The sequence below is a fragment of the Eretmochelys imbricata genome, chromosome 20 (assembly GCF_965152235.1).
Source record: "Eretmochelys imbricata isolate rEreImb1 chromosome 20, rEreImb1.hap1, whole genome shotgun sequence".
NCBI classification, from domain to species: domain Eukaryota; kingdom Metazoa; phylum Chordata; order Testudines; family Cheloniidae; genus Eretmochelys; species Eretmochelys imbricata.
The window spans coordinates 6179540-6203126 of NC_135591.1; the positions used below are offsets into that span (position 1 = coordinate 6179540).

At 50.0% G+C, this 23587-nt stretch overlaps 1 protein-coding gene across 1 annotated transcript; it reads left to right on the top strand.

Annotated features, from left to right (window-relative positions):
- Window positions 1-1161: 1161 nt before the first annotated feature.
- On the top strand, window positions 1162-23224 carry KRT80 (keratin 80). The gene is made up of 9 exons (XM_077838735.1): window positions 1162-1488; window positions 6862-7076; window positions 12292-12352; window positions 14197-14292; window positions 19797-19961; window positions 20414-20539; window positions 21710-21930; window positions 22848-22903; window positions 22992-23224. The coding sequence occupies exons 1-9, from the start codon at window positions 1162-1164 to the stop codon at window positions 23222-23224; spliced, it is 1500 nt and encodes a 499-aa protein (XP_077694861.1).
- Window positions 23225-23587: the final 363 nt, after the last annotated feature.

Sequence of the window (23587 nt, forward strand, 5' to 3'; positions counted from 1 at the left end):
CTGCATTGTTAACCTGAACCCGGGTCTCACAGCTGTGCTAATGTGTCCACACTGTGCTACCCAGATGGTCTATTTGTCTGCAGCTTCAGTTGCCTCCCCACTGCAAAATGACAGGGCTTGGACCGGCGTGACAGCAGGACTTGGGCTCTGACCCATCCCCTTCGCAAAGTCCTAGGACCTAGATCCTGAGCGTTTGCTGATCCAAGTCACAGTGATCTGTGTGAGGATGGAAACAGGGCTGGGGCTCAAACCCGAGTGAGAGCGAGGGCATAGTGTGCAGATATATCCTTAGATGATTCTGAAAATTGTATTCATACCCAGCGTCACAGAGGGGGCTATGACTTTCTCTGATGACTAGTGATTTTGCATGCCTTAAATTTTAGGTGCCTGACCTAAGACGACTTAAAAGGGCCTCATTTTTAGAAAGTGCTCAGCACCTGCCCTCTGAAAACCAGACCCTTGTAGGGAGCGATAGCTCAGTGGTTTGAACATTGGCCTGCTAAATCCAGGGTTGTGAGTTCAATCCTTGAGGGGGCCATTTAGGGATCTGGGGCAAAAATTGGGGATTGGTCCTGCTTTGAGCAGGGGGTTGGACTAGATGACCTCCTGAGGCCCCTTCCAACCGTGGTATTCTATGATACCTCCAGCCAGCCACCCAAAATTGCTGGTCTCCTCTGAAAGCCCAGGGTAGAGTCAGGAATTGAATCACCACCTTGTGAATCATTGCCCATTACCTTAATGACATACCTATCCACTTTGTATGAGGGAGGCAGATCCTTGTGCCACTGGCTCGTTTCTTCACCATTTAAGGATGAGGAAGTCGGCTGCTCGGGGCACGTGGGTGCGAGCGATTTCATTTCCCTGTGAGTATCAGGGCCTGTGTGCTCGCTCCCCAATCAAACAAGCTGCACATGAAAGGCGGGAACGTAAACAAACAAAAAAGAGGCCAACAGGTTGATCTGGATTACCTCAACAGTCACGCCCTTCTCATTTTATGAACATAGCAGCGCAGGTGTTTGTAATGCATTAGCTAACCCCAGCTCAGTGGAGGCAGGAATTAAACAGACCATATTCCCCAAGGTGACACTTCTCTTTCCCGGCAGCAGCGGGTGGCTTAGTTCATACACCTTCCCCTACCTCCCCACCACCTGCCGAGCCAGGATGACCAGCCACTCCAATGAATTCAGCAGCCTCAGCAGCAGTTCCCTCTCATCTTGGCAGGCATCATGGAATCAGACCAGGGGGAGCTCAGTCGTGACGTCCTCCGAATACTACGGCTGCAGCAGTCCTGGCGGTCCAGCCAGCAGAAGCTTCAGCACCTCGAGTCTTGGTGGACACACGTCTTCCTCTTGCCCATCCGTCTTCAGCAATGAGAAGCTCTGGACCCCACTGCACCTAGACATGGACCCCACATTCCAGCAGAGGAGGAAGCAGGAGAAAGAGGAGATGAAGATCCTCAACGACCAATTTGCATCCTTAATCGGGAAGGTAAGAGGAGTGCCAGGTTCTAGTGACCACAGAGGCCAGCAGGGGATGGGCTGTGAGGTGCCTGTGGCAGGAGAGATTCGCAAGGATAGCCATTCCCTGGTGCTAAATATTAGCTAATTTCCCCAGTTGGGGGGATAGTTCTTTCCTCCCGTGCTGTCTATTTTACCAAAAGTTTGCATGATTATTAGCTAACTATGGCAAGTAGCCCAGTCCACCGCTTCCAAGACCCTGCCCATCCCCATCGGCTAGTAATCTCCCTGGGTGATCCCTGGGAAAAGGGAAACTCGGCCACTGACAGAAGTAGATATGGGGTAAGCAGCAAAGACAGGGGCTGTGAGGACAAAGGATAGAGCAGAAGGAGTTTCATACCTGTAGCTGGGCAGAGAACCAGCACAGAAGCTGCGATCAGTAAACTAGCCTATGGTTCCTGCTCGTCTTGTTGTCTAATGGCTAAAATGAGAGAAAACTAACCAGCCAACAATGTGGCGGGTGACGGGGGGTTGGGAGGAAGGGTGGCTGGATCGGCTAAGCAAAGCTCTCCTGCAGAGAGTCTTTCATCTGCTAAGATCCAGGGGAAGGTAGAAGATTTCTCAAAGCAAAACAGTTCGCCTACTTGAGGCAGGTTCCTGCAAAGCTCTTATACTCTGTAATCAGATGGTAATCTCCCGAAAGAGTTGCTTCACTGAAGTATATTATGTAGGCAGTTAATGCCAAGCTACTATTATTTAAAATAAAATAAAAAAAAACAGTGCTAATATGGGTCTGAACTAGTACCGTGGGGCTCTGTTTTCAACAGCATCTGCCCAAACTGCACCTACACAGGGTTCTGCGTTTCTGCGTGCGTAAACAAGCATCCAGGCAGGCCCAGCTACCCCTTGGAGTGTACAAATGTGACCATCTGTGCATTGCACTTTTTCAGATGCCAGCCCTGAGAATGAAATCTAGCGTGTATGAAATTCACCCCCGGGCAGAGGCCAACACGAGACCCAGGCCCCACTTAAACCCTCAAAACTGGCCTTAAGTGGCGCATACGAATCCCACTGGTGAGTGTGTATTACAGGGCCTCTTCTGTGTCTGACCCACAAAGCGTCTGGTACAACCCTAGCTAGGGTGGGTTGGCTCTTTAGCTCAAGGGCTTCTAGCTATGGAGATCTCTGGTGTGTCAGCCAAGATGGCGCCCATCTCCCACTGGCCTTCTACACAGGAGTGAATTTCAACCCATTGGCAGAGAAACGTAACAGACACTTGCGAATGTGCCACTGGACAGGGAGTGTGTCTTTTTATCAGGAATTCACATGACCTCAGTCAAATGCCACACAAGCCATAAACCCCCAGGGAAGTAGCTGTGGCCATAGCTGGGAGGTAGGGGTTGACCATTCCCAGTCAGAAGGCCACGCACCTTTGGGATCTGCCACGCGGCTGAGGATGAGGAGTCCTGGTCAAGCTCTTACTGACTCTGGGTTTCTTTTTGATGTGGCTCACATGTGTTTGGAGAGGAGGCAGAAATGGCTGGCTAGTGGGTTCTCAGTTCTGACCTCTTCTGCAGTCTAACGAATGCAGGAACACAGGACACTGGACTGGAAGAGATCTCCTGGGTCATCGAGACCAGTCCCTGCTATCTCAGGCAACCCTGGCTTCTCATCCTGTTCATACTTAGCAAACTAGAAACAAGAGACCTCCAGGGATAACGTGTATGGCAGGTTCTCCCATTCTGTGCTCAGTGATGATTATCTAAGGCCCATAGGTCAAATCTTGGGTCCCTCTATGAATAGCCCCAGTAACTTTGGAAGGAGGGGAGTGGCATGCTCTCCCCTCAATCAAGGCTTAGGGACCAGAACACCCAGGCTGCAAGGTCTCAGCCATCCCTGCAGCCTCTGAGCAGGAGTAGCAGCAACCACCAGCTATGCCCCTTTCACACTGGTGTTTGGGGTCCCTGTGTTGTGCAGGGACCTGGTAGCCACTTCCCTAGCCCACCAGCCACCCCACTGTCCATGACTCCTCCTCACTGAGCTCTGCCACTGAGCACTTGTTCGGTGGCACTTTGCAGGTTGGCTCTCCGTGCCCTGCTGCCTTGTACCTCTGAAACAGGGCCTTTCCTACTGCATCCTGGAGGATCTTTCACACAGGCCCGGGGTGGACTTGGCTCAGTGTTTGTGCCGGCCGTTTCCAGTGGTGCCTCTGTAAGCTTCTCTGTTCAGATGTAGGCGCATCAGGGTAGGGGTTGCCTCTTATTTTATTTATTATTTGTATTACGGTAGCACCTACGGGCCCTAGTCATGGAGCAGGACCCCATTGCGCTAGGTGTTGTATCTTATTGATTAGGTGTACTATGTTAGCAGCTAGCCACTTACAATCTAAGCATATGACTAGAGATAGCAGATGGATGCAGACAGGGCTGGGGAGGGACACTAGGAAACAATAAGCTAATATTGGTCAGAGGCAGAGATGTCAGCAAAGCAACTGCCTAACCATTGTCCAGCCTTCCTTGCAGGCTGCATGGCAAAGGAGAGTTTTAAGCAGGGGGTTGGAAGGTGGGTCACGAGGGGGCTTTGCAGACGTTCACAGGGAGTTCCTCCAAAGCATGGGGGGGAGGGGGCATCATGGGAGAAGGCAGGATGGTTCTCCTTGTGTGAACAGTGCTTCACACAATGGGGTCCTGATCACAGCTGGAGCCTCGAGGCACTACTGTAACCTAAAGAAGAAGGCAGATCAGGAGGGTCGTTCCGTGACTGCTGACAGACGCCAGACCAGGGACAAACTAAGCCGATAAAACACACTCTATTAGAAGGTCTTCTCCCAGGGACCAGTGCAATTTTCTACCCCTGGGCAAAGGAAGTTAGATCAGTCCTCACCTGCTCAATGTCTTGGATGGGCAGGAGCAGGCAGCTTTGCACAGGTGATGCTGTTACTATCCTTCAGAGAGGACGCACGGTGTCTCATGAGTGAGCCATCCCCTCAGTTGACTTATGGCCGCTTTACAGCATTTGGCAGCTGTCACCTGCCAAATTAAGTGCAATTAAAGCAATTTGTTTTGTGCGTGGAGAGGAGAGCTGGCAATTAAATCATTACTGGAAGCACTTTGAGGCTGAGCCGTATGGCTATCGTTGCGAATATGGGAGTGTGCCAAGTTAGACTGGAGGGTGGACGACCTCCTGCATGTACCAAAAAAAAAAAAAAACATGCCTGCACACACACACACTGACAGGATACAGCGTCTGTAATTCTTGCGGTGATTGTATGTAGTTCCATAGGGGTGCATGGCCCTTGGCAGTGCAAACGTTGGAAACTGATTCACACGACGTTACTCCAGTTTTGCCCCAGCGTCGGCCTAAAATTATTTATTTATTGAATGGCTGTAGTCCCGAGTAGCAATAGTCACAGCCCAGTACAGCTCTAGTTGTACAAACACAGATCAAAAAGACAGTCCCTTCCCTGAGGGGCTAATAATCTAAGTCACCCTTCTGATTTCAGTGGAGTGACACTGGAATACGCTGCAAGGACGCAGCAGCGAATGAGGCCCATATTTATGTTTTAGGACCAACAGTTATTACTGATACCTGCAGGGAAGTGAATATCATGCTGGCCCAACTGGGCTGAGGAATTGTCTTATCATAGTGTTATCATTTGTAGTATTGTAGCAAGATGGAGGCCCCTATTGTGCCAGGTGCTGCACAAACACATAGCAGGAGACAGTTCCGCTCCTAAAGAGCATACAGTCTTAAGGGGAAGAGGCTGGCGGGGGGGGTGGGGGGGAGGATGGTCCAGTGGCCAGGACATGAGTCTGACGCTCAGGAGATCCCAGTTCATTTCCCTGCTCTACCTCGGATTTCCTCTATGACCTTGGGCAAGACACTTCTCGCAGTGCCTCACTCCCCTGACTGTAAAATGGGTTTAAATAGCAGCACCCTACCTCACAGGGGTGTCGTGAGGATAAATGCATCAGAGATTGAGGCGTGCTCAGATACTACAGTAATGGGGGGCCAAATAAGTACTTTAAATAGAGGGGAAACTGAGGCACAGAGAGGTGAGTCACTGGCAGAGCTCAGGTCTTCTGCAGCCCAGGGTGGTGTGCTACTCGCTGGACCATGTTCCCTCAAACCAATCCCCAGCTGCATGAAGCCTGATGGACGTAGCCCATACAGAAATCAAAGCACTGCCAGCATATGTAACAGAGATGCTGCCAGACAGACTGCAGGCTGAAATGGGGGTGGGGGGTGTGTGTGGAAGCCCTAGCAGATGAAAAGGCAAGTTGTTACTTGTAAAGAAAGATTGCAAAGATGGACAGAGAACAGAAGGATCAGGCAATCAAATAGGGATGGTGCCTATAAATGGGTGGATGGATAGATTCAATGCATGGGCTGATGAAGAGTGTATCTCTGTTAGCTCACAGGAATGTTATCCATGCTTCAGATTCATATTGAGGAGAAGGGGTGTTTACACAGAGGAGATAGTGCCCTGTATTGTTTATGCCCCAATCACATCTGATGGTGTGGGAAAGATTCCAATACAGATTAGTATTATTCTGTCCATGAGACTTTGCCTTGGGATTCTCCTACCAGCCTCTTCTCTCCACTCCTACTCATTTCCAGGGGTTGGTTTTGCTAGTTGAACCCTGATCTGCCACATTCTGTAGAGGGTGCTCTCAGCAGCCATCCACACTTGCTCCCCTCTATCCTGGGCCGCTCTTTGCATGTCCTCTATGTTGTTCATTCCCATAAGTTTACCCTCTTTAACGTTCAATGGAGGGGTTCTATTGGTTGGCCTTGTGTGTTCCTTCAGCTGCCCAATGGCATGGTAGAAGCTCTGGCTTCAGTCTTTATGCACGTCCTAGATATTTTCCACTGCTTTTGTATAAAGCTTTGGCACTTAGGGGTCGAACTCTGACAAATCTCAGCATTCATTGTAAAGTCATTCCATTTAATAACTAGTATTTTTCTAAGGCTTTTGTTCTTGACGGCATTGAGATGATTGTCCGTCCCCTTGGTAGATCTCCAGCTTTTCACATCCATATGTGAAGACGGAAATAACCTTTGAGTTGGAGCTTCATAGCTTGGTCTTTAAGTTGTCAGGTTTTGATGTCATGTCCAATAGGATGCGCTAATCAGCTGTGATTTGACTTGAGTGATGGTCTGTCGAGAAACCACTGAGTATGTAAAGCAAAGCCTCCATATGTCAATGTAATGCCCTTCTGTGCCTGATCTGCGTGGGATGGAATTTTTTTACCGCTCCTTGCTTGAGAGCCTAGTTGGGTCCCCCAAGATATAAAGGTTCATGCATTTATTTCTGGGGTTCCCCATCTAGTGTGTTGGCTGAGGGGTGGACATCAGCCTTCCACCATCAACCTTCCTAATGTCTCCGGATTCCGTTCTGCAGGTCCAATGCCTGGAGCGGCAGAACAAGATTCTCACGATCAAGTGGAGCTTCCTGAAAGATCAGGACAATTCCCGTTCTGAATCAGACATCAAACTCCTCTACGACCAGTACATGAGCAAACTGAAGCAAGAGATAAGGGCTATCGGCCACGAGAGAGAACAGCTGGAGTCGGAGTTGACTGAGGTGTTGAAGTCCATGGATAACATACGAAGCAGGTGCCAGTTGTCCTAGTTTGTTGGGGGTCTTTGGAAATAAAGGGATTAATTTCAGCCTATTGTTAGGTACCATTTCAAAAGTATGGACTGTGGATAACTAAGATAATAACATGGAGTTCTTCTCTTGTTGTCCATACTCAAAACCCTCAAGGGTCTGATTTTGGGGGGGATGATGAGCTTTCAACAAGAACTGCAGGTTCTGAAAATAAGGCTCACACTTTTTTCATGCTTAATGAACTTAGACAAGTAGACAAATAGAAATCCATGGACAGTGTGAGAGAGAGAGATTCTAAGGGCTTGTCTACCCAATTTACATGCACAAAATCACATTTGCATGAACAGTGATGGGGTTTTTGAATGCACAAGTGCCCTGTTTGCACAAGTCAATGATTGTATTTTGACACAGAAATGAATACCTCACTCATTTCAAGAGAGTGTTCTCTGAGCCCCTGTGAAATGTGCCCCCTTCTGTCATGTTCTCCCAATCTGTGACTTTAGAAAGTGTGACTTTACCCCGGCTTAACTGTTGTATTGTCCAGTTATTATGGGTTTACAACTATTAATGAGCCTGATTCTTCTTTCACTTATGCAAATTTTACACCAGTGTAACTGCATGAACTACAGCGGAGTTACTTCTGATTTACACTAGTGTAGACTGAAGAAGAATCAGGTATAATATTCATTATGAGTCTGACTCTTAAACCCTTTACACCACTTTGGCAGTTGAGGTAGTGTTGCCTAGTGGTTACAGTATGGGACAGAGACTCAGCAGTCCTAGGATCTATCCTTGGCTCTGCCAGTGGCCTATCTGATAACCTTGACCAAGTCACTTTACCGCCTTGTGCCTCAGTTTCCCCATCTGTGCAATGACGATAACAATGCTGTTTGTTTGTAAAGCATTTTGAGATCTACTGATAAGTGCTATAGAAGAGCACAGATGTAAAAATTAGTATTACTTAAGTGGTTGTAATTATTTAATCTAATTTACGTAGAATTTAAGCCCACAGTCAGAGTGGTGCAAAGGAGCCTTAGTTGCAGTTAGAGTCATGCCCCTCTGAATTCAGCCCCTTTGTTAATTGACAAATCATCCCCAACCATTACGGGTTTTGAACATATTGGTTATTTGTACCTTTTCAGCCAACACTGTGAACAAACCATTTTCACACAATGGCCTGACCGCTCACCTTGCTTAATTCGATCTGTTCCCTCATTGGGATGGTTCATGGAACTGGTGAATAATTAACAGTGAATGTGCCTCACAGAGCAAATTCAGACCAAACAAACCACTGGAGTAAAAATTCATGGCATTTTGGGGCATTCGTGAAAAGTTTCTTGAATGAATGGTAATCATGCAAATTTGTGCTTAGCTATTTGACCCAACAAATCATAGTGAAGCCAGCTCCCTGCTTTTATTCCGGGCCGGTTCCTCAGCAGATTAAAACAAATGTAGCTCCTGGATGATTCACCAGCTGAGGATCTGGCCTCAAAGCCTGGACTTTCCTTTACTCTTCAACCAGCACTTGATTTTGCACAGAAGGTTTTTTCTTAAGCATTTAGAAAATGTTATTCTTTATCTCATATTTCCCCAGGCTGCTATAATAATACTTATCTTTTATCATCCAGAGATCTCAGGGCACCCTTTACAAAGATGGGTAAATATCATGATCCCCATTTTACAGATGGAGAAACTGAGACACAGAGAGGTATCACTAGACAGCAGCAGAGCAGGGATTAGAACCTAGGTTTCCTGATGCGGAAGCTGCTTGAAAAAACAGAATTTCTGTCCCCTGGGAAATTCTGATGTTTTGACATTTTGCTCGGTCCTGCATTGGAATAAAATGTTGAAACTTTTCATGGACCAAAAATGTCCAAAGAATTTCAATTTAGAAATATTGTAACGTTTCATGACCGAGACATAGGGAGAGATAGAGAGGGGTGCATCATGGGAAATGTAGTCTGGCCAGGTAGCAGGTCCCATACGGGACAATAGAGGCATGAGGGGTCCAAAAGTACGACTCCCATCTGGCACCATGGTGCTCAGGCGGACTCAGCGATCAATGTCAAATCAATCAAACAGCGAAATATTTTGTTTTGCTTTTCCCCCAACAGAAAACTCCATCAAAACCAACTTTTCCCCACAGAGAATTTGCTGATTGGAAAATGCCTGATTTGAAATTAGTCAAGCAGTCCCTAGCTAACTCCCAGTCCACTCACTCAGACAGGAGGACCTTGTACAGTGCGTTTTTGCTATTGTGCACTCTGCTGCGTTGCTACTCAATAGCCAGACCAGTTACCCTTAAAGCTACACACCACCCCACAGGTCCTCAGGATCGTCCTGAAGGAGAAAGTGAGCTGTGATCTGTTTGTGCTCTGAAAGGGTCGCTCAACCCCCTCACGAGTCACCTCCCTGCTCCCAGGCCCTCCACATCTGAAGGCGCGTCTCTGCCACCCTTCTCCAGCCAAAAGCTGGCTAAGCCGGACGGGGGGGTTGGGGGGATGAGCATCGGTTGCGGACAAGCCCGGCTGCTATCCTGTCAGGATTGTTGTTTGCGCAGTAGGTGACATGATGTCAATGCCCTGCAATGAGTGAAGCGTTTTCAGCAGGGATTGGGGTGAGGATGGCGCGGGAGAGAGGCAGGCTGTAATTAAGAACAACATACGTGTGCTGGCACCAAGTCAGACATTCCAGTTAAGAAGCAGAAAAACCAGAAGAACCAACCACTTCTCCCATTCGCCTCCCGATCAGGGCTTATGAAACAGTTAAATACCAGGGCGAGGCAGAAACAATGGCATCACCTGTCATTGTCATTTTTTTCCCCTGTTCTCCTCCCTTGTGCCCTTCCCCTAGACCCAGCTACTTTAGCACTCAGATTGTAAGCTCTCCGGGACAGGGATCATCTTCCTGGGTGGTAACTGGTGCTCTGACCGCAATGCAAATGATTATTACGAACGATCAATGATTAAGAAGAGCCACAGTAACTGTGGGATGAGTTTGGGTTCTCTATTCCCATATAGATTGGTCTCCTTTGCAAGGGTTACGCTCACTTGGGATCCGGCACGTTTCAGTTAGTTGTCAGATGGAGGCTACATTTATATGCAGGTTATAAAGGGTTAGTGGCTGAGCAAGTCACAAGCGAGAGTAGCACGTCCCACGCACTCCCCATAAAGCACATCACTACAAGTGTGGAAGCCTGGTTATGAGCCAGGGTTAAGAGCGACTGATTGACTCCGTAACAATTGATTAGCCAGGTCTTAAAACCGCTAGGAAGCGTTTATTAACCCTTTGCAAACTCTTTATGCAGGTAACCCTCAATATAAAGGTGTAACGATGCTGCCTCTGGAGGGACACAACTGAGAGTATCAATTCAGGACAAATTGCTTAGAGCAGGGCAGTCACAGCCCAAGGCTGGGGTCCTTTACTATTAAGGCACATCAAACCAGCCATACAGAGAGGGCTTCGGTCTCACCCCACTGGCTAACCAGAAGTCATACAAGCAATTCCCTTAGACCAGTGGTCCCCAACGCGGTGCCCGCAGGCGCCATGCCATGCCTGCCGGGGCATTTCTGTGCGCCCGCCTACTGACAAGGGAGTGCGGCCACCGGACAACCCGCCGCCGAGGAGTGCGGCCGCCAGACAACCCGCCGCCGAGGATTGGCAACGCCGCTGCATTCAGCGGCATTATGGCAGCGACGCTTCTTGACGACACCCCTTCTCGGCGGCTGGTCATCCGGCACCTGCCACGCTCTTCTGGGAACATGAATACGCTACTGCAACAGAAAGGTTGGGGACCACTGCCTTAGACAGTCCAGTTTCCCAGTATCACCACCAACGCCACTCGTTACGGGGAGGAATGGTTATGAAAACCAATACCCCAGTAAAACAAAAAAGGTTCTCTCGGTCCCAAAGGCCCAAGCCCCAGACCCAGGTCAATATACTCATTAGACTCAGACTATCAGGGTTGGAAGGGACCTCAGGAGGTCATCTTGTCCAACCCCCTGCTCAAAGCAGGCACAATCCCCAATTTTTTCTGCCCCAGATCCCTAAATGGCCCCCTCAAGGATTGAGCTCACAACCCTGGGTTTAGCGGGCTCAATGCTCAAACCACTGAGCTATCCCTCCCCCCACAAATCTTACCCACGAATCACACTGTTGCCAATCCTTTAGACTCTAAAATCTAAAGGTTTTTATTCATAAAAAGAAAGAAATATAGATGAGAGCTAGGATTGGTTACATGGAGTCAATCACATACAGGAATGGCAAAGTTCTTGGTTCAGGCTTGTAGCAGTGATGGAATAAACTGCAGGTTCAAATCAAGTCTCTAGAATACACCCACAGCTGGGTCATTCAGTCCTTTGTTTAGAGCTTCAGTTTGTCGCAAGGTTCCTCCAGAGGTAAGCAGCAGGATTGAAGACAAAATGGAGGTGCTGCAGTTGCCTTTTCTAGTCCTTTTGCCATGTGGCTTGTGCTTCCTTTGTTCCAAACACAAGCCACCCAGCACATGGCATGAAAAAAACTTTAGAGTTTGGTCCATAGGCACATCCCTGCACACCTTGCTGAGTCACAAGGTATATCTGCCTTCTCTCAATGGATCAATTGTATAGCTGATGGTCCTTAATGGGCCATCAAGCAGGCTAGGCAGTGGTGACGCCCCATTGTCTGGGGTGTCACCCAGAAGCATTGCACAAGTTTGAAATACAGACAGAACAGAGCCAACACTTATAACTTTAAATACAACATGATACATGCATTCAGATAGCATAATCATAACCAGCAAATCATAACCTTGGTTGCACCAATGATCTATACAGTCACTGTTCACGTCAATAACTTCAAAAAAGGGTTACTATCTTTTCCTTTAAATGGCCCTTTCCCACTCTGATGGAAGTTGAAGGAAGGCTGCCACTGTTGGGCTGGGTTGGGTTGTTCCCTTTTGAGAGCGGTAAATGGCGAATTTGGTCCCCTGGATGCAGGGTGGTCCAATGAGGAGCCCATTGGCCTTGGGTTCAGAGGACCTTGGTTCTATTTCTAGCTGGACCAGCAACTTCCCCTCCCACAGTTTGTCTGTTCCAATTATAAAAACTGTCTGGGGATCACTGTGACTCTTATTGATATATTGGTACAAGCGGTGTTAAACAAAGTGACCTGCAAGATCTCCAATACAGGATTTAGCTAAGCCTTGCCGCGTTTCACACCAGCCTGCTTCTCTCTCCGTAGATACGAGGACGAAATACATAAACGGAGTGGCATGGAATTCACCTTCACGGAGCTGAAAAGGGTAAGAAGCCATTCATCTTCACAGCGGTATAAAGGGCTGCGTGCCCATCTATGGAGAAGATGCACCTGCAGTGGAAGGAGTGTCTAGTGGTTAGGGTCCTAGCCTGGGCTTAGGAGATCTGGATTTGCATCTCTGCTCTGCCACAGACTTGCTGAGTGGCCTTGAGCAAGTCACATCGTCTTTCTCGTGCAGGGCCTCAAAGATACTGTATTTAGGTGCTTAACTTCCTTTGATATCAGTGGGCGTTAGATGGCCAGATTTCTTTGAGGACCTAGGCCTCAGATCTCTGTGAAATGGGAATAGTAGAAGCATGGTGAGGTGCAGAAATACTACATTCACGGGGTCAGGTAAGCACCAAGAAGAGGGTTGGGTTGGCTCTGTATTCGTATGAGAGACCTGCCCCTATAGGAAATCTAGAGCATGGCTACCCAGAACAAAGAGACCAGCAGCCACGAGTTGCAGAGCCCAGGTCAACTGTCTGCAGAGCTAAAACAGACGTTCAAGCCTCGGCTCTGAAACCTGGAAACGGGGGAGGGACTCAGGGCCCAGGCTCCAGCCCAAACCTGAATATCTACATGGCCGTTTTTAGTCCCACAGCCTGAGCCCCACAAGCCCTAGCCAGTTGACCTGGGCTCTCTTGCTGTGTAGCCATTCCCCTACAGTGCTAAAGGCAGGGGGGTTATAGGCTCAGTAGATGGCAACCTGGGCCAGGAGGACCACAGACTGGTGGAGGTGATGTATTTTGAAATGAACCATAGACAAATGAGGACCTGAGCACCTGTGGTTGCTAAAGATCCTGTGCTTTTGCACCAAATGCTGTGGAGTATTACCTGCCACGTCTTGGCCAAGTTCTATCAGGCAAGATTCCTATGCAGTTTCAGTGGCATACACCATGGGGTCTCAGCCTGGGGTCATGATCCAGTAGGGTCACAAGGACGGGTCGTAACCACCTTCCCTTCAGGGGCGCCCTGAAACATTTCTCTACATGCGGTCACAGTATGCCAAGGTTGAAAACCAGTGGCAGACAGTATTCTCCTTCACTCCCTGTGAAATGTAGTGCAGGCAGGCTCTGTTAAACAGCCACCTTGTTCCACCCCAGAGGAAGCTGCACTTGTGATGAGTGAATGGAAATCAGTTGTTGTGTATGTGGGTTTGGAATCTTTGGCAAGGAAAGCTAGGGTGTCATGAGCTGTGGGGAATGCTCACCATAAATGATTGTTATGGTTAATTACAAGTTGTTCCCAAGCATGCTCATGGCCTGGTAAGGGCAGTTTGTGCGATTTTTGTTTATTGCATCAGTGTTTTCAACAATCTCTGCTTTTCCTTATGATTAAAAGATGACTGTTTATGGGCCAGTCTTGCTTGTTTCCTTTTATGGAATGGCTATTAGCCAGGATGGGCAGGGATGGCGTCTCTAGCCTCTGTTTGCCAGCAGCTGGGAATGGGCAACAGGGGATGGATCACTTGATGATTCCCTGTTCTGTTCATGGCATTGGTCACTGTCAGAATACAGGATACTGGGCTAGACAGACCTTTGGTCTGACCCAATATGGTCATTCTTATGTTCTATGCCCCACCTCCTTTCATGCACTCAAGCTCTAACAAAAAGAAATTCTATCTAGAGGTCTTCTTCTCATATCACCCAACCTCAATGGGAACAGCAAAACAGGGTCCCACCAGCAACATCCACCATCCTGCAGAATGGATGGATAGTATCCCCAAAGGACACTGCTTTCTCCTGGGACTGGGTAATCAGTGCACAATGGAGAAGATCTCTAGCCCCAACAGAGCCCAACGTACAGACCATTTGTTAGCAGCACTGATATGTCTTCTTTGCCCCACAGGATTTAGACGCTGGTTGCATGCATAGAACCGAGCTTGAGGTCAAACTGCACGGGCTTCAAGAGTTGATGGAGTTAAAGAAAGCCGTATACGAGCAGGTAAGAAGCAACAATAAGACCAGATGCCTAAGCGTGTGCAATGAGGCTGGTGGAGCTGGGCGAAATGTTTCAGCTAAATACTTTCTTTCTGGGGAAAAATGCAGTTTTGGCAGCACCAAAGAGTCAGGTGAATTTGTGTCCATTGTGCCAAATTCTTTGGTTTGGGGGGGAGGGGGCAGAAGGGGGGGGAAATGCAAAAAAAAAGAATTCTGAAAAAATTTGACAGATTTCACGGCTGTGTTTGTGAACTCATTGGGATTTTCCCCGTTTGAAATTACTTTCTTTCAAAATTTCCTTTCGTTTGATGTTTTCAGGGTCCACTGAATAGAACAAACTACCTCTGTGCATACGTCTGCAATAAAAAACTCATGGCACTAAGTCTTAGAACCTGGGAGAGCTGACTCGGGCTCCGGGGGCTACCAGTTGCAGTGTAGATGTTCGGCCTCAGGTTGGAGTTGGGGGTCTGAGACCCTCTGCACTCCCAGGGTCTGAGAGCCCGGGCTCCAGCCCAAGCCCAAAAGTCTACACCAGTATTCCCTCTACTTTTTGACAGGCCATGTGCGCAAAAAATTTCTGCTGTGCAAATTTTTGTGCGCGCGGTGTTTTGCCGTGTGCATGGGGTTTAGGATCTGTGTACACAGCTTAGAAGGAACAGTGGTCTACACTGCAATTCTATAGCCCCGCAGCCCAAGGCAGCTGCCCCTGGCCAGCCCCGGCCATGCTATGGGTCTCTTATCACAGTGTAGATGTAGCCTGTGTCATTTTCGTAACAGGGTGTTGTTAAGGGAAATAGCTTAGCGAGATTCAAAGGAAGGGGATTAAGGCATATTAGGATCAGAAGAACGGCATCAGCAGCTGAGCTAGCTAGGATGATTTTACAAGCTCAGTGCTGCAAGGCATACACTTGTCTCCAGCTGGGATCGGGATGGAATCCTCAACCAGCACCCTTATCTGCCGCTCCTCTATGGTATATTTTAACAGAACAGGTGCCCTCTAACCGTGTTCTACCTTCCTCCGAAACACCTGGAACAGGCCGCTCTCCAAGGAACGGGCCCGGCCGTTCCGTTTTGGAAGCGAGCTGAGCGACAGTCGCCTTCAGACTCACACCGGGCGCGAGGCACCCATCAGCCTCCTGCCGAAACAGCTGCTTGGCAGCTGTTGGGAGGCGTCGGGGGGGAGAGGGAAGAGCGGGGGTGGGAAGAGGTGGAGCAAGGGCAGGGCATGTGCAGCGAAGGAGGGGCAGGGCGGGAAGAGGCGGAGCAAGGGCGGAAAAGATGGAGTGGGGACGAGGCCTCGGGGCAGAGCAGGGGTGGAGCACCCACCCACAAAGAAGAAAGTCAGCACCGTAATATCAATGAATTGACCCAGAGAATGCAGCCGATTTCCAATGGTGCATCAGGCACCATGCAGCTGAGAAAGGCCATGCTTTTCAACAGTAAAGCTCCAAGTGCTTTACAAAGCAGGCCAGTATAATTATCCCTGTTTTATAGGTGGGGTGCACTGGGACTAAAACCCAGGTTTCCGGAGGGTTAGACCTGTGTCCTAGCCACTAGACCATACTGCCTTCTGAATGACTTTATAAGCTGCCAGGCTGTCTCCCTGTGCTGACTGCACTGCTGGAAAAGGATGCACTAGAGATGGGAGGAAGCCATCCCTATGCGCTGCAGCACCTAGTGGCCTGGCTGTATGTGCCCCTCGCTATGTTCCCAGCTTCCTCTTGGATTAGTTTCTGTTGGGATTCACACTGTTGACTTTGGCAACCTGTTGTATTCTTTAATCCATCCTTCGCGCAAAGAAATTGTACCTGCCCCGCCTATTCCTCAGACTGAGCCTGTATTCAGCTTAAGCCACTTTCCTAGCAACCCTTATAGAGCTATTTGACATCAAGGATCTTGTTTCCTGGATCCCTCGCTTTGTCTCCTCTTTTCCAAAGCTACAGGGGCCAAGGGAACTAGTCTTTCTTCTATGGCAAGAGATATGGGGGAAGGTCTCTAAGGGTATGTCTACACTGCATTGTAAACTTGGGTCTGGAGGACCGGGATTGTGTTTCCAAGCCCACGCTTGAGTGTCCACAATGAATTGTAAACCTGGGTTTACAATTGCTGGATCCAGCTCTCACAGTCATGTTAACACATCCACACTACTCTGCGTAGACCTTCTGCCTTGAGTCTTCAGCTAGAGTTGTGTCCACACTGAAGAATGACAGGACTTGGACCTGAGCTCCAGCTGGACTTGGGCTCTGATCTATACCCCTAGCAGGGTCATAGGACATGGGTCATAAGTGCTTGCTGACGCAAGTCAGACTGATTTGTGTGTGGACAGGAGGAGGACTTGGGCTCACACCTACAGGAGAACTTGGGCTTAGTGTGTGGTTTAGACATACCCTAACCATATTATACATCTGTTGTGCATAGTTTTTCCCTGGTACAATTCAAAATTGATAGTGAAAGGTCCCTTTAACATCATAACGTTTTCTGGGACTTCCATCATAATTTACAGAGGTTTTTTGTTGGTCTTGCTGTTCTGGTAAATCTGGATTAGTGGTTAGAGCAAGGGGAAGTCAGGATTTCTGGATTCTTTCCCCAGCCGTGGGAATAGAGCCTAGAGCGAGTGGGACTTGGGAGGCAAGATTCCTGCGTTCTATTTCAGCCTCCGGGAGTGTATTCTACTGGAAGAGAAAAACTTGGTTCTCTTCTAAATGAAAAACTTTCCTTTGCAATTGATTTGTCAAAAGGTCAGGAAAATCTACACAAAAAATTGAACATGAAATAATCCCCTTTTTTGAACAACCCCTAGTCCTTCCTGAGGTAACTGATACACAACCTAGCTCCTAGTTTGAATTGGTTTCCTCCATTATTCCGTAACGACAGCCGCACTAGAAGAAAAGTTCTTGGGCACGATTCTGCTCTCATGTCTGTTTCACAGACTTGTAACTCCACGTACCTGATTCTGCTCATCCTTATAACAGTGACAATCACAAGTAACACCGCTGAGTTACTCCTGATTTATACTGGCATGAATGTGAAAAGGCCCTCTATGCATGGAAACTGCTCCAGCATATGAAATTTACATGTGTTCTCCCACATTAACCTTTCCTCTAACAACCCCTATAAATTACCTGGGGATCAAGTCTCAACGGGGAAGAAATACATTTAAAATCCTGTTTAATGGAAAGATTTGTCATCGGTAACAGATGAATCATCCATCCAGTCCCAATCATTGTTCCCCCAGTCAGGGAGAGGTAACGCAAACAAAGCCATAAGTACCCTACCTTCTTGCAAAGCCTTCCATACAAAGGGCCACAAAAGCGTGGAATAAAAGAACGTTGACGGAGACAAAAGGCCAAAAATGCAGAGTCTTATTGTAAAGGGGTAAATCAGGAGTAATCCCATTGAAGTCAGTCATGTTACGCCAGCATAAAAGGGGAATGAGACCTACAGCGAGATGCAGCGTGAAAGAGGATTATCAGGCATTCCATTAGTTTACAGTCCCTTCAGGTTTGGTCTTGTCTGAGTACCAATGGCACAGGAGTGTGGTTTCCTAGCATCGATTAGGGTGTCTTTTTTGATTTGCTGAGCCACGTCTGTATCCGTTCTCACTTCCCCTTAGTCATCAAGAACAAACACCAGAGTCAGGAGTTGCAACATGTGTATGCTGGCTGAGGTGTGCCTACCACTACTGCCCAGTGTTGGATGGAGTCACACCTTCTCACGTGCGGGACAAGGCATAAGACATAGAGTCCCCATTTATCCTTTGGGTGGTGGACAATGGAGATCCCCCTTTAGTTCGGCTGTATGCCCAGAGAAGAGCGTCTTAGTCCTGTGTCCACCTGCTAGACACTGTAATCATGAGACGGTAGCAACCCCACACCACTGACCATTTCCTCACAGAGAGCATATATCACCAAGGACACATGGCCACCTTAGCTTTGCAATGGGTGCAGGCACCACACTGCCCTCTACTGGATGGCAGGCGTGTGTCATAGGCCGTATATTTTCAGGAGTTAGTTGCAATTCTTCTTAAGTGCTCCGGGGCCTTTGCCGCAACATGTGGACCCACGTTCTCTCTATAGCATTGATTTGGAGTCCCAAGGGGCTGGGTTGTACAGTCCAGAGTCAGCCCTGAAGTCTGTGGGCAGCCACAGTATGTCAGCAAGTATCTGGCACAAACTAGGTAACAAAGAACATAAGAATGGCCATACTGGGTCAAACCAATGGTCCATCTAGCCCAATATCCTGTTGTAGCAGATCGCAGACTCACTGGCGCGACACCTCCTGCTGGTCAACCAGGAATTAGCTCCTCAGCCTCAGAGCACCCCCTGCTGGCCAGAGTCTCGCCTGCCACAGGCCCTGCATCCCTCCCGGACCCCGTTGCCCTCTTATCTTGGGATGCTGCCCCACAGCAGCACCCCCCACTCTCTGGGTCTCCCCTCCCAGGGGAATCCACACCCTCTATGCCCACCTTACCTCTGTGGTTTGTTGTCATCTAGCCCCCTTTCTCTGGGGCAAACTGCAGCCTGTAATGGCCCCTCATCACTGGCAAGGGGGTTGGACCAGCTGCCTCTGCCTATCCCTGGGCTGCAACTCTGCAGCCCCAGTACCTCCTTAGGCCTTTACCAAGGCCTCAGCCTGGGGAGTTGCAAGGCTAGAGCTCCGCTCTGCTCTGCATGGCAGCCAGGTCCTTCTCACTCCAAAGCTAGAGAGAGGCTGACTACCTTCTGGCCCTGCAGTTCTTTTATAGGACCCAGCCTGGCCCTGATTGGCTGCCTCCCCACCTCTTCTTATTGGCTCTCAGCCCCAGCCCTCTCCAAGGGCTGGCTTTTAACCCTTTCAGGGCCGGAGCGGGGTGACCGCCCCGCTACACCTGTCTTCCGACAGTGGCCAGAACCAGATGTTTCAGAGGGAATGAACAGAACAGGGCAATTATTGAGTGATCCACCCCCTGTCATCCAGTCCCATCTTCTGGCAGTCAGAGGCTTAGAGAGCATGGGGTTGGGTCCCTGACCATCTTGGCTAATAGCCATCGATGGACCTATCCTCCGTGAGCTTTTTATATACTTGGGGCCTTCACAGCATCCCCTGGCAATGAGTTCCACAGCCCTCAGATTAATTCACACCCCCTTGGCCCTACCCCACGTGCCCACTGCATATGAGCATGGTGTCTGGGTATTGACATGACCACAAACTCTTGCTAAATCAACCAACACGCACATCGTGCTGCATATAATTTTGCCCAGGATCGGGGGGAATTTGAAATCCCAGCAATGGCCAAACCCACAGCCACTGCTCTGAGCCCCAGCCCAAACCCTGAGGGGGGCTGGTTGAATTAAGCAGGACACCAGAGCCAAACCACTCCATGGTGGGGTTTGCAAACCTGAGCCTTGACTTATGGAAACTTCCCACCTCCCAGCGGTGTACAGGAGGGACTGGGCTGGCCACGCACAGCTGACTGTGACCTTGCCTCCTACGTATCCGCTCAGTTCTCCTCTCCTCCCTGCGATCCAGGAGCTTCAGGAGGTGCTGGCAGAAATCAAGGACATCTCAGTCGTCATGGGGATCGATAACAGATGCAACCTTGACCTGAGCAACATCGTGGAGGAAGTGAGGGCGCAGTATGAAGCCCTCGCTTTCAGGAGCTGGGAGGAGGCAGAAGCCCTTACCTGGAGCAAGGTACTCGTCTCTCTCTCATGGGAGACATGCCGCAAAGCCATTGGTGCGGGGGAGCAGGAGAGAGCCAGCCTAGGAATCATGGGGATCGGTGAGCGGTAGATAAACAGCGAGATGGTGGAGAAAGAAGGGGGGGCAAGGGGAAGTGAGAGAGAAGGAAGAGCTAGACAGTTTCTGAACTGGCAAGAGGGTTGGGCGGAGGGATAGTTCAGTGGTTTGAGCATTGGCCTGCTAAACCCAGGGCTGTGAGTTCAATCCTTGAGCGGGCCATTTAGGGGTCATGGGCAAAAATTGGGGATTGGTGAGCAGGGGGTTGGACTAGATGACCTCCTGAGGTCCCTTCCAACCCTGATATTCTATGAACCCGGCACCCGTGAGGGACCAGCTCCCTGCAGAATCCCAGGCATGGCTGCAAGGTGGGGAGGGGGTGACTCCATCTCAACTCTTCCCTGCAGCTGAACGAAGGAGCCACCCACTCCGCCACGTACAGGGACCAGCTCTTCAGCAGCCGGCGGGAGATTGCAGAGCTGACCATACACATTCAGAAGCTGAGGTCCTGCATCGTGTCCCTGAAGAGCCAGGTAAGGCTGGGGTCTTGGGAGAGTGGGAGCCTCGGGCATTGGAAACACAAGAGAAACGGCAGCCGCCCCCAGGTCCGAGCCAGGTGCCCACGCACACCCATCACTCCCCGCTTGGGATGAGTCTGCCAGGGGAGTCTCTTGTTATTCTCTGTGTTACTCCTCAAGTGAGGCCTCAAGTGAGATCAGGGCCTTGTCGTGCCAGGCATTGCACAGACACACAGAGGGAGACAGTCCCTGCCCCAAAGAGCTCACAGTCTAAATAGCCTAAGGGTGGGAGGGGAAACTGAGGCAGAGAGAGAGGCTGTGATTTGCCAGTGATTTGTGTGATGGGGAGCATGGGGATGGAGGTGGGAGAGGGCTTCGGGGGGCAGTGTCATAGGAGAGGATTATGGAGGGAGGGTGGGGGTGGGAGAGGGCTATTGAGCGGGGGTGGGGATGTCATGGGATGGGGGTGGGAGAGGGCTATGAAGGGAGTGGGGTGGGGATGTTATGGGGTGGGGTGGGAGAGGGCTATGGAGGGAGGGGGTGGGGATGTCCTGGGGTGGGGGGTTATGGAGGGAGAGTGCGGGATGTCATGGGGTGGACATGGGGGAGGATCATGGAGGGAGAGTGAGGGAAGGGGTGCCATGGGGGTTGGGTTGGGGGAGAGGTATAGAGGGCGAGTGGGAGGGGGTATGTGTGTTATGGGGGTGGAGGGGAAGAGCTTTGGAGGGGGAGTGGGGCTGGGGAGAAGGTGATGGGGGAAGATCGGGTGGAGGTGGGGGCAGATGTGATATGAGGGGAAGTCGGTGGAGAACGCTTATTGGGGGAGGGGGGAAGATATATTACGGGTGGAGGGAGGTTGATGGAGGCAAAAAGCACTTGGAGAAAACAGCTGCTGGCCCATCTGGCTGTTTCTAAAATATGGGGAGTCTCGCAGAAGTAGGAACTCAAGCACTTCAGACCCCCACCTCACCTCCCCATAGACCCACTGCAGCAGCAGCAGTCCCCAGACCTCTTCATTTATGCTCCCAGCTGAAAAGCACCCAGAGATCAACTGAGGCCAAGAAAGCCTGTGCAGAAAACCAGGGGTGAGGAACCCTAGTCACGGGCTGGGGGGCGGGAGCTGCCCATCTGGCTCAGCACCCGCTGCCCACCTAACGGCGCTTCCCTTCCCCTTCGCTGCCCCAGTGCCTGCATTTGGAAGGTGGCATCAAAGAGGCCGGGGGAAACGGCCAGCTCGCCCTCCAGGATGCTGAAGCCAAGCTGGCCGAGCTCCAGGAAGCCCTGCGGAAAGGGAAGGTGGACATGGCCGGCTTGGTGAAGGAGTATCACGAGCTGATGAACATCAAGCTGGCCCTGGACGTGGAGATCCTCACCTACAGGAAGCTGGTGGAAGGCGAGGAGAGCAGGTGGGTCAGGCGGACGTGTGCAGGGGAAAGGACGTGCGTGAGCCTCCCAGGAGAAAACCAGGCACCTAGCACGTGCGTCTGGCTCTTTGAAGGCCGGGTCCAATGTCCTTTCATGTCAATGGAGAAGCAGATCCTGAGCCTCATCCTTGTCTCGGCTGCCAGCCGAACCAAACCACTGGGCCTGAAACCTCCTGCCCCAGATGTGGGCGTGTTCACATCCAGACCTGAACTCTGTGGCTTGGAGGCATCTCCAGACATAACACAGAAGGTGGCGGGGTAACACAAAGGGACCAAGCTGTGCAGTCAGCTACACCTGTGCAAACCCATTGGAGCACGGAGCAGGGGGTCCCAAACTGAGACATCTCGGGGTGGGGAGGAGGGCACACGGGAGAAATTGTGCAGTGGTGGATTTTATTAATTAATTTGTTGCATTTCCAAAATAGGCTACTCAGACAAAGCGTTAAAACTCTGTGGGAACTTGTTATATAAAATGCGGGAATTAATTCACTTCAAAATGTACCAATGAGAACACAGATAGACAGAGACACTAACGTACAGAGCCCTCACCTCCAATCATCGTACAGCGCGGGTTCAGTTGCCCAGCAACTGTCAAGTCTAACTCAGCTGGTAGATCTGGAAGGGGGTACGCGAGTCAGCTGGTAGATCTGGAAGGGGATGTGCAATACTCTGTTATGTAGAGTGTCAAATTCTGTCTTCACCTCCACCCACGTAACCCCATTCAAGTGGGGACAGTACACAGGATCAGGTCCTACATCCATTTCCACCTATCTAACCTCCCTGAGGACAGTTGGGTCACTGTGTCTGGGTATAACATTGTTTGGGAGGGCGGCACTTTGCACAAGGGTCTGAAACTGTCTGTGTTCCATAGCCTCTTAACGTCTGTCTTTACTTCCCAGCATGGAGTCACTGACATGCCCTGTCGTCAGCAGCATCCACTCCAGCCCAAGGCACTGTAAGCATTTATTACTATAGCTTGATGAAAGCAGCAGCTGTAGGAAAAATAAATGCCAAGCCACTACTCTCATCTCCTTTCCCTGCAGTTTCATCCATCTCCAGCTTCTCGGGGTCTTCCCAGCTGGCTTCTCGAGTGAGGGGCAATTCTACCGATGGGGTGACCCGAAATGGAGCAGTGGCAGAAGCCGTCCCCACCAGGAGCCAGAGCAGCGGCTCAGCAAGTTGGGATGCAGAAGGACGGCCCAGTGGGGCACGTCCGAAGCATCGCTTGCTGTCTGATGAAGAACACAGCCATGAGGAGTCAATCCCTGCGGAATAGATGCTGGACGGGTTGGCAGCTGCGCCTGAACGAGACCAGAATGCTTTCTCCTGAAGCCCAATTCTTGCCAACGTCTGCGGGGCCAAGAATGGGAATCAACTTCAAACCAGCTCTTCCCAGCGTTTACGTCTTCCCATCTCCAACTGGTTAGAAGCGGGACCCCCATCCTGGCAGAACGCTCTTTGAACGTGCCCAATTCTCAAGCCAGTGCTGACAAACTCATCCTGATCCTACCTCCCTGAGGTGGGGCTTGTAAGGCTTAATTCATTGATGTGCTTTGAGATCTTCAAACAGAAAGCTCCGCAGAAGGAGAAAGTGTTATTACTTAGGCTCCAACGATGGTAAACTGAAGGATAGTAGCAG

Bases quoted from the DNA above. Each gene is read 5' to 3' on its own strand.
- KRT80 (XM_077838735.1), top strand. From the start codon at position 1,162: ATGACCAGCCACTCCAATGAATTCAGCAGCCTCAGCAGCAGTTCCCTC. The intron at 19,962-20,413 runs GTACTCGTCTCT...TCTTCCCTGCAG, and splicing joins AAGCCCTTACCTGGAGCAAG to CTGAACGAAGGAGCCACCCA. The intron at 20,540-21,709 runs GTAAGGCTGGGG...TCGCTGCCCCAG, and splicing joins TCGTGTCCCTGAAGAGCCAG to TGCCTGCATTTGGAAGGTGG.